General features: G+C 31.4%; 3 protein-coding genes across 3 annotated transcripts; 1 reads left to right on the top strand and 2 right to left on the bottom strand.

Moving 5' to 3' along the window:
* The first annotated feature begins 1,123 nt into the window (after positions 1–1,123).
* On the top strand, positions 1,124–2,140 carry LOC104758068 (peroxisomal membrane protein 11A). Its single transcript, XM_010480873.3, has one exon. The coding sequence runs from the start codon at positions 1,321–1,323 to the stop codon at positions 2,050–2,052; it is 732 nt and encodes a 243-aa protein (XP_010479175.1). The 5' UTR covers positions 1,124–1,320; the 3' UTR covers positions 2,053–2,140.
* A 71-nt stretch (positions 2,141–2,211) lies between these two features.
* LOC104758067 (deSI-like protein At4g17486) lies at positions 2,212–5,108 on the bottom strand. Its single transcript, XM_010480872.3, has 5 exons — positions 4,833–5,108; positions 3,629–3,689; positions 3,238–3,495; positions 2,830–3,117; positions 2,212–2,742 (listed from the first exon to the last, which is right to left on the bottom strand). Exons 2-5 carry the CDS (start codon positions 3,663–3,665, stop codon positions 2,486–2,488), a joined length of 840 nt encoding a protein of 279 aa, XP_010479174.1. The 5' UTR covers positions 3,666–3,689; positions 4,833–5,108; the 3' UTR covers positions 2,212–2,485.
* A 3,104-nt stretch (positions 5,109–8,212) lies between these two features.
* LOC104758066 (defensin-like protein 301) lies at positions 8,213–8,837 on the bottom strand. The gene is made up of 2 exons (XM_019239374.2): positions 8,750–8,837; positions 8,213–8,583 (listed from the first exon to the last, which is right to left on the bottom strand). Exons 1-2 carry the CDS (start codon positions 8,796–8,798, stop codon positions 8,351–8,353), a joined length of 282 nt encoding a protein of 93 aa, XP_019094919.2. The 5' UTR covers positions 8,799–8,837; the 3' UTR covers positions 8,213–8,350.
* Positions 8,838–10,530: the final 1,693 nt, after the last annotated feature.

Genomic DNA, 10,530 nt, shown 5'->3' with positions numbered 1-10,530 from the left:
TAGTATAGAAATTCAAAAGTATTTTGTTAGTAGTATAGAATTCCTACGTGTACTAAAAGTAGGAATGTTATATCGACCGCTAATATTTAACTATGTATGTTTTGTTCATATATTTATAAAAAGTAGATGTTATATTCATAAAATGTAAACAAACCAATAAACTAATTGACTTGTAGTTCAATCAGTTCGACTAATTGGCCAAGTAACCCGAAAGACTTCTGGTCCGGTTTTAAAAATATTGTCGTTTATTGATTATGCCAATTGATTGTTTAGGAAATGTCTTTATGGAGAAAATATTGTTTTGTAAAATTGGAAACTTAATATTAATTAAGTTAATTATAAATTGAATACTTAATGTTAAAGGGAGTGGTTCCTATTGTTTTGGAAATTTTATTAGAATAGAAAATCTTGTTTTCAAAAATCAAAACTTAATACTAATTAATTAAATAAAAATAAATTAATAATTAATGATAATGGCATGCTTGTAAATAGGTTGCAACTTCAGGATTTATTTGCTAAATGTCTCCAAAAATGTATATATAGATTGTTTTTTTTTGGCAAATAACCAGCCACGAAACAAGTTATTATCATAGCTTTGGAAGCTACCATAATGCCACTAAAAACTATTGTGACTTACATAGCTTACCTACTAAATTGAGTAAATTCGTGGCTATTTTATTACGAACTTCGTGATGACAAATAACCTGACTAGTTAGCCACCCAAATAGTGTTAGAATTATAACTATTTCGTAGCTACAATTAGTCACGACGTGATAGTTTCGTAGCTACATTAGCTACAAACTAATGGTGATAGTTTCGTAGCTCTATATAGTCACGAATATGTAGTGACAAATTCATGACTCCACATCCACGAAAAGCACACTATATCTACAATATTTTTTCGTGACTATTCGTGATATTTTTTACTTATAGCCACGAATATTTGTACATGTTTTTTTTTAAATCAACAAAATTTGGTTAAAGCTTGTTTCAAATATTTTGTAGACCCTCGTTCGAGTTTAGGGGTGTTATCATTTTTCAAACGAAAACACATTATTGTTTTGATAAACTCATTAAACATGTGTCATCTAAATTAGTGTTTGTTTCATATATTCATATTTTCGAAATTGTACTTCGTAGATAAGTTGACAAAATAAAACACATAAATTTCGGATCCACCACAATCATTTAAACCGGACAATTCGGTGCGGGCACGCAAACCAATTATCAAATTTTCATTTTTTGGTCATCTTCTTCTTCTTCTTCTTCTTATTCTTCTTCTTTTGCGTGTGCCTTGAGGAACTCAAAAACTCATCTCCAATGGCTGCAAAAGCAAAACCCAAAGACAGAGATTTCCTCAACCATCTCGAAACATACTTAGCCAAAAGAGATGGCGTAGACAAACTCCTAAAGATCTCACGTTACGCAACCAAAATCGTCCTCGCATCATCTCTAATCCCAGAAACCAAACCCATAGTTCCCCGTCTCAAAAGCTTCGAATCAAGCGTCGGAGTCAGCCGCAAAGCCTTCCGTCTCGGCAAATTCGTACAAGACATCAACGCTCTAAGATCCTCCCGATGGGATTCGAATCGCGAGCTCGTATTGATTCTGATCGCGTACGGCGGCGAAGGATTGTACTATTTCGTCGAACAGTTCATATGGTTGGCGAAATCGGGATTGATCGATGCGAAACACTCGAAATGGCTTCAGAAGATAAGCGCTTGGGCTGAATTGGTTGGGTATGTTGGTAGCGTTTCGATGAAGGTTAGGGATTTGAGGAAATTGAGAGAGGAAGAGACTTGTGTTGCTTCGACGATCGAGATCTCGGTTTCTAGAGGGATGGCTTGTGATGGTGAAGATGAGAAGATGAAGAAGATCAAAGAGAAGAAGACATTGAAGGTTTTGTCTATTATGCAAGATGTTGCTGATGGGTTGATGACGATTTCGGATATTGGTGATGGTAAGGGAGTGTTATCGGCTCCGAGTGTGGTTTCTTCTGCAGGTTTGTTTTCAGCTATTGTTAGTACTCATAAGAACTGGGTTTCTTGTTGATGTTGTTGTTGATGATGATGATGTTCATCGTTTGATTTCGATTGATTTATAGTAATGATTATCGAATAAAAGGTTTCTTTTTGATACACTGTTCATCTCAATTTCAATGAATGATTCAGTTAAGTAGAAAGCTTTGAGAGAGTGAGAATAGAAATGGGGTTTGAACTAAGACACAGCTAATTTAGATATAAACAGAGTTGAGGGCAATACATGATTTTAAATCAGAAAATAAATCCAAACATGGAAGCAATACAAGCAGAGAGTAGTAGAAGAGTGGCTTATAGAAGCCTGTTAAAAATAAAATAAGAGATGGAAGAGACTGATGATGGCTTTGGGGGATTCTGTTTTCGAACTCCCTTACAAAGATGAACCGTGAGGGGCGTGTAGCTAATAAAACGAATGAGGAAACGCGGAATGGTTTTGTTGGATTTGTCTACCTTTCTTTCAAGGAACTGCTGTTAGATTTCGAGCGTTTGAGTTGCCATGGAGGTAAGCAGCCTCTGAGAGGTGATTGTAGGAACAATGATGATGTCGAAAGCTGTTTTTGTCTCATGGAGATTGAAGACAAACAGCTGAATGAGCTTCTAAGACTTCGCTTTTCGTTTTCTTCCTCTGGGATTTGACCGTCTGGATCATGGCAAACCGCTGTAATCTTGAGGGACTCGGGAAGTATGCAGCTGCACACAGAACCTGCAGATAAAAAGCAAATTTGTCTTCAGAATAAATCTAACAGAATTATTTTAACAATTTGCAAAATGCAGCAGACCTTGTTGTTACCTATTTGTGCAAGCCGATTCACCCATTTTGGGATCTTTTTGCCTGTAAGCTTGTAGCAAACGTCTTGGCAGAAATGGTTGCAGTTCTTAGCAATCAAGTGATACATATTCCCATAGTAACTGCAAGCCATGTCCTCCATAAACTCTCTCACTTGTGCTGGGTTTAAATTTGTGGTTCCAATAAATATTGATTTCTTGAATTTGAAACCCGGGCATTGCCTCGGTTCAACCTCAAAAACACCACTGGTTGCATAATCATGGGCACCAAAAGCATACTCTACTCCATGAACTGCACAAAACACCAAATGTTCAGAGTTAGCAGCAAGCAGTAAACTATAAAGTACACCAAAAGTGCCAATCTTTCGAATTAGACTATAGCAACAAGAAAACACATGCCCCTAAAGCTTACCTTCTACACCAGAGTGAAATATACCAAGGCCTGCCCAATAGATATATCCGTTAATAGGAGTCAAGTCATAAACATTGAGATAGACTGGTGCACGGCCTGGACCATGGTTGTTTGACTTCAGTTTCGAGAAGAAGCAAAACCGAGCAACTGATTTGCTTTTCAGATGAAGAGGTCCGAGAGATTTCCAACGTTTCTTCGACACAAATTTCATCTTTTCTCCAAACTCTGTCCGAAATTCTAGCAGCGAATCTGACCAACCTGCCCATTCAGAAATGTTTTGTTCAAATATTGGACTCGCAAAGCCGAATCAAGACATATAACAAAAGTAGAAAAAAACATTTTGATCTCTGACATTCACATCAATCACACAAACTTCAAATCAAAATCTTACCTCTTTTCTGCGTAGGCTCTTCCTCTCCCTTCAACATTTGGATGCCTCAGTAGAGGTTATCCTGTATGTAAACATCAATCAATAAAAGATTCTGAAATGTGCACAAGCAAAGAGCTCTGTGCCACATTTTATGTTTTCATAGAACTTGAGAGACCAAAATGAAAAAACTTCCTATTTAATTTTATCTTATGATAGTTGGCTGAAACACAAGAACAGCTCATATAAAAGTCAGCACCAATATCTCTTGGCCGGCTTTAATCAGTTATACACAAAAGCATAAAATATATAATAGAGCATGCATCTTAAAATAAACAAGATTGGTCTCATTTTGTTCATCTTAAATATAAAGAAGGCCAAGTCAGCTCAATATCTGTTATGTGATCCTAGAGAAAAAAAGTTGTTAAATCAATGTTCAAACCAAATCCACTAAAGTTACAGAGATCAAAAGAAAAAGGCTTTAGAGTTATAATATCAAGTCATGTTCCAAAAGAGTTGCTACCATGTCAGAATGCAATCATGAAAACAATAAGATGTAGTTGAGTTCGTGTATTAAATAAATGAGAACTAGACAGGAGAAGATGATACAGATAGATTAAGTAAGAGCTTAGGAGACAAGTCAAAGCTTTCAACAACTCATTCCAACTAATTGAGGCTAACCAAAAAAATAAAAAGTAAAAATGATTCCAACAAACAGTATTGAATCAATCAGTGGTTAGCTGATGTAAAGAGTCAAAAGATCTAATTTAAAATCTAAAAGGAAAAAAAAACCCAAATTTTTTGAACTAAACACTCATTACCAAAAACGGTAAATCTTGAAAAGTGTAGGGTGCTTTAAAAGTGAACTTTTAATTGCAACCCATTTTAGCACTGTCAATTTAGAAACACATTAAAGATATCTACAGAGAGACTAAAAAATCCCTAAGAATGATATGGTCTTGTTTCTAGGGTTTATATGTTCCAGATCTGCCAAATATAGATTAAGTAAAAGTAATAAAGACTAAGAAATAAACAAACCCTTTGCTCAAAGATCTCATTTTCTCCAATTTCTCCGACAAAAACTAAACCGACAATTCAGAGCCAAATCTTCATATGAATTGGACAATGTGAGACGAATAGGGTATATAAGATTTGACACAGCAAGCAAATTCAGTTCTTTTGTTTTAGAAATTAACAGATAAAGAGTTTGTGGGAATGTGTAACTTACGAAATTGGGATAGATTCACCATTACCGCGTAGCATTAACTGTGAACCACCTGAGACTGCAACTTGGAAGTTTTTTTTCTTTTTTCTTTTCTTTCTCTCTTTGTTTGTAATAAGTTGAAAATCATAAGAAGAAGATGAGAGAGTGTGTGTGAGAGAGAGAGAAAGGGGAAAAAGAACGGATTTGTTCGCTGCTTCTCTCTCCCGTTGTGTCTTTTTCTTTTATTTTTTTGGTTGTATGTATGTTTTGTTTTGTTTGGATTTTTATCCTCACTTACTTTGGTAACAACAGTATCAAAAACGCATTTGGATGATTAACTTAAAATTGCGTTTCACTCCAAAACGTTTAATAAATCAGTTTTTTGTCACTCTCTGTTTTAGATATGGAGAATCGGCCGAGAACTATATTTTAGAATATTATTCGGTTTAAGTTCTGAATTTTTTTTGTTCCGTTGTAAAAAAAAATTAAAATATTTTGGTTACCCAACCAAGAACTCTGTTTACCAAATTACTCTTACGAGACTTGTACACTAGTTTATATTCCGCAAAAGAGGTAATCAGAGTTCTTAAGTTTCTACTGACTACTCTTTTAAATGTGGTCATCTAAATCAAACTACTGTATGAAGATCTCTTTAATCAGGGTACAATTATTGTAGATTTTTGTCAAAATCTCTTTAAATATTTATTTAGAATATTATAGATGACAATTATGGTACATAATTGTCATCTATAATATTCTAAATAAATATTATGAATTTCACGGTAGATTTCTCGAAGCGTTACATAAAACCGTTTTACCATGTATTAAATTATATTTGATATTTTAACAAAAAAATAATATAAATTATATTTGATAGTCAAACTTATGTCTTATTATATAGTCAAAGATATTTTTAAATATGTCTTATCATATAGTGAAATATTACAAAAATTGTCTTATATGATAAGATTATATTTGATAGTTAACTTATGTTGCGTAATCTAGTAAAAGATTTTTTTGAAATTGATAATGAATTCCCCAAAAAAATTACATAATTGTCATACTATGAGATTCTCTTTCGTAGTCAAACTTTTGTGATTTTTATCAAGTTAGATTTATTTCGGATTTTATAGTGAATCTCTAATGTTACATAATCATCTTATCTAGTCAAATATTTTTCAGATTTTACAATGAATACGTTAAAGATTACATAGTTTTCTTGCCATAAGAATCCATTTGGAGGTCAAACTTCTCTAGTCAAAAACATTTATAACTTTGACTCTAGTTATTGATAAGATTTTGAGGATTTATTATAAGAATAGGGATAATTGTTGTAATTTTTTTTATCAAATCTAATTGAAAGCCTCTCTCTCCACACCTAAACCTTTCAGATGAAGATATGAGCTCCAAGCTACACTTTTCAAACCATTGGCAGACTCAGCATATGAGTGTTGTGATTACAACTCCTTCCTATAAATTAAAATGTCTGTTGTCAAAAAATAGCCTTGAAAAATCCAAAGAATATTGTAATGTTTAAGGAAGTTTAGTTTCATCGTAAGGTTAAGCTAAAAAAATAAAGATCTTAAGTTCTCCCATTTCACTAAACCATACAACCAAAACTGTCCTTATCATTTCAACTTCTCTTGGGTTTTTCAAGTCTACAGTCACTAAACATCATTCCAAACCTTCTCACATATTCAACGTATCCGATCATCATGAATTCACAACCAATATGTTCTTCTCAGATCAAAACATCCACATTCTGCAAGGTACCAATGGCTATCTTATCTAAGATGGATATGATATGTTTTTTTTTAATATACTCTTGAGCTAATTGAACTATGGGCAAATTTGTTGAATACACATATTCAATCATTTAATTAAGAATATAATATATTATTTAAAAAATTAGGAAAATAGAATGAGAGATAGGAGAATTACTATTTTGGTATTTTAATTATTGGTAGGTGATGGCCAATGGCCGGCATTAGGAGTGGTTACCGGTGGCTGAAAGTTGGGGTGGTGGTAGTCGGAGGTGACAGGTGGCCAGAGGTCAAAGGACTGCCGGAACTAGCCAAAGAAGGGGTAGGGGATGGTGGTGGTGTTTTGAACTAAGGATAAAATGATCATTTATACATAAAATATATAATATATGATAGTTTGATGGTTAAGAGACTTAGAGTGGTTAGAAAGTGAATTAATTTTTTATTTCTGTCAAAATCTCTTTAAATATTTCCTACTTTCATGATTTTGTTTCTTGGAGTTTTCCAACTATTAAGTATTATTTATTTGTTTAAATGATTTAGCGATTTGATCCATTAAGTTTACGAGGAATTCCATGGATTAAAACAGTAATGATGGTTTAATTTTTGTAAGTTTCCCTTTTGTTAAGTGGTATAATTTAATATTGACTATTGAGGGAGTCTTGTTTTCTAGTTCAACCCAATAAGGTGTAATAAACATTTTTTATTTAAAAATAAATAAAATAAATAAAAGAGAATTCTTATACATAATTAAAATTAAAAATATGTTTAAGGGAATATTTAAAGGTGTTCACAAAAAAAAGGCGAAATATTGTTTTGGATTTTTGTTAAATTCAAATTGTTTTATGAAAATGTGCAAGAAGACCCATATTTTTCTTTGCTTGCGGAATTCAAAAGATCATGGCTGACTCAGTGTATATACATAGTTAATCCGTAGTTCAAAATACTTTAATTTCTATTAAATTTGGCAAAAAGTATATTAAATTACATATTAAATCTCACAAAAATGTTACAAAAAACATCCTACACAATGATGATGGAACACTAATTTTTCATTGAAACTTGAAATGAAAATTTCACTTAAAAGGGTATCAAATCCTATAGAAAACAATGATATATATATATATATATATATATATATATATATATATATTTATACATATTATCTATATTAAATATAAATTTGCTTGACTAAAATGATATTTATTTCATTGTCAATAACAATGTTAAAAAATAAAATAAAAACCATAGAGGATAATATTTTTCAAGGTAAATTAATGCAAAATTCGACAAAGCGATAAGATTCTTTATTTATTTTTTAACTCATCTATAAAATTCTTTATTTAATCTTACAAAAATGTTACCATATGTTATCTAGTCAAAGATCTTTCAAACTTGAAAATGAATCTCCTAAGATTATAATTTCTCTAGACGGTTTATCTAGTAAATAAAAATTTGCAGTTAAGTTTCATTATATTGAATATAGGGTTACTATTAGAATTTCTGTTTCTGTTTTTTTTTTTTTTTTTTAACTTGAGGTGGTTGTAGATTCACTACCTATATTTTTCTTTCTACCTTCTTTTTTTTTTAATGAACAAACAACAATGACCTTCAAAATGTATAAATGGTTACCAATCTCTATATTATTATTACTGAAATCCACATATATTAATTTCATATTATTACATCTCACATATAGGTGAATTATAGTATTAAAATTTTCTTCCTATATAAGACTGACATTATATAAAAATTACTAATTAGAGACAATTAAATCAATTAGGAGACACAGGTGCAGATTTGCCTATCGCAGACAACATGAGAGTTTGGTGGACAACCAGAAAGGTAACAGTCTTTGATGCTATTACATTGACCACCAATAGGAGCACCATTAGCGCATGTACATTTGTGGAGTTTATTACATATTACATGCATCCATAGTCTGCAACCACGAGGATCACAATCCTTAGCACTCTTACATCGAAACTGACCTTCACTCCTCATTATCAGACCTGTATAAAATAAATATGTATACCAGAACCACCATAGTTGCATGAATTATCTCTTGTTATAGTATGAAGAAAGCAATACAAAGTCTTCATTCATTTTTTTTTAGAAAAACAAAAACAAAACGTGTGTTTTCAATCGACCAAGTGCAAAAAAATTTGGAAGACTTACATGAAGAAATTATGAGAAGAACGAAGAAAATGCTTCTTACTTTTTCCATTTTATATCTTCAATTGTTTTTGTGTTTGGTTGGATTGTAGGCTTCGCTTATATAGCGGTTTTGGATCTCCTTTGTACATTAAAATGTTATTGGATTTACATTAATTGTGTACATGAATATTGGTCAAACTCAAAGAATGCTTAATAAATGGGTAACTTTCTTATAGGAAAATAAAACTACAAAATGGGTAACTTTAATTAGTTATATCCAAAATATGTTACTTTCTCAGTAATAGATTACGTACTATGTTTAGTCTATTACTGTAATAAATTAATAATAATTTACTTTTTTGTAGTTTAAAAACTACAAAACGATCATTGTATATCTGTTACCGTGCAAAGGATTAACAATGTCTAAACAATGTACTTATCTAAATATGTTTTAACATTTACCATGTAAGTAAACCAAATATACTACTCAATACTATTTAAAATTTTGAAACTATAAAAAACACATAAATCAAAATATTTTATTCATTCGGAATATAGATAAATTAATTACAATATGTATCATCCCGTGTTGTAGTATGGGTATCACCTAGTAAGACTATTATTTGTGAAATTACACGAAGAATTTGACAACAAAAAGACGATTTCTAAAATTCTATAAGAACTCCTTATTACAAATTCGAAATCAATAATTTTCTAGATAAGGGAGCCATTAATACCTTACAGATGTGATTCATTGAATGTGGATGTTTGGATCCGAAAAGAACATATTGGGTGTGAATTCATGATGATCAGATCCGTTGAATATGTGAGAAGGTTTGGAATGATGTTTAGTGGCTGTAGACTTGAAAAACCCAAGAGAAGTTGAAATGATGAGGACAGTTTGGTTGTAAGGTTTAGTGAAATGGGAGAACTTAAGATATTTTAATTGTTTTTTAGTTTCACTTTACCATGTAACTAAACTTCCTTCAACATTACAACATCCTTTGGATTTTTCAAGACTATTTATTGACAACAAACATTTCAATTTACATGAAGGAGTTGTAATCACAAGACTCAGATAATGAGTCTGCCAATGTTTGAAAAATGTAACTTGGAGGTCATATCTTCATCTGAAAGGTTTAGGTATGTAGAGAGAGGCTTTTAGTTTGATTTGAGAAAAAACTCACAACAATTATCCCTACTCTTATATTAAATCTCAACATCTTATCAATAACTAGAGTCAAAGTACTAAATGTTTTTGACTAAAGAAATTTGACCTCCAAATGGATTCTTATGGCAAGACAACTTTGTAATCTTTGTGCTATTCATTGTAAAATCTGAAATATATTTGATTAGGTAAGATGATTATGTAATGATTTGGAAGATTCACTGTAAAATTTGAAATAAATCTAACTAGATAAACACCACAAAAGTTTGACTATGAAAGAAAATCGCATAGTATGACCATAATGTAACATTTTGGAAAATTCATTATAGATTTCAAAAAAATCTTTTACTAGATAGTGCGAAATAAGTTAATTACAATTTTTGAAATATTTCGAAAAATTCCCTATATATTTAAAATATCTTTGACTATATATAAAAAAAACATAAGTTTGACTATAATTTTATAATATATGGTAAGACAGTATTGTGTAACGCTTCGAGAAAAGATCCGCAGTGAAATTGGTAATATTTGTATTGTCACATACCTCTTTGACTTACGGTAATAATAATTGTGAAACTCCACGAAGAATTTGACAACAAAAATACGATTTCTAAAATTCTAAGAATACTCCAAA

Source organism: Camelina sativa, chromosome 17 (genome assembly GCF_030686135.1).
Source record: "Camelina sativa cultivar CO46 ecotype springtype chromosome 17, ASM3068613v1".
Classification (NCBI taxonomy): Eukaryota; Viridiplantae; Streptophyta; class Magnoliopsida; order Brassicales; family Brassicaceae; genus Camelina; species Camelina sativa.
This window is presented reverse-complemented; position numbering and strand designations above follow the sequence as displayed.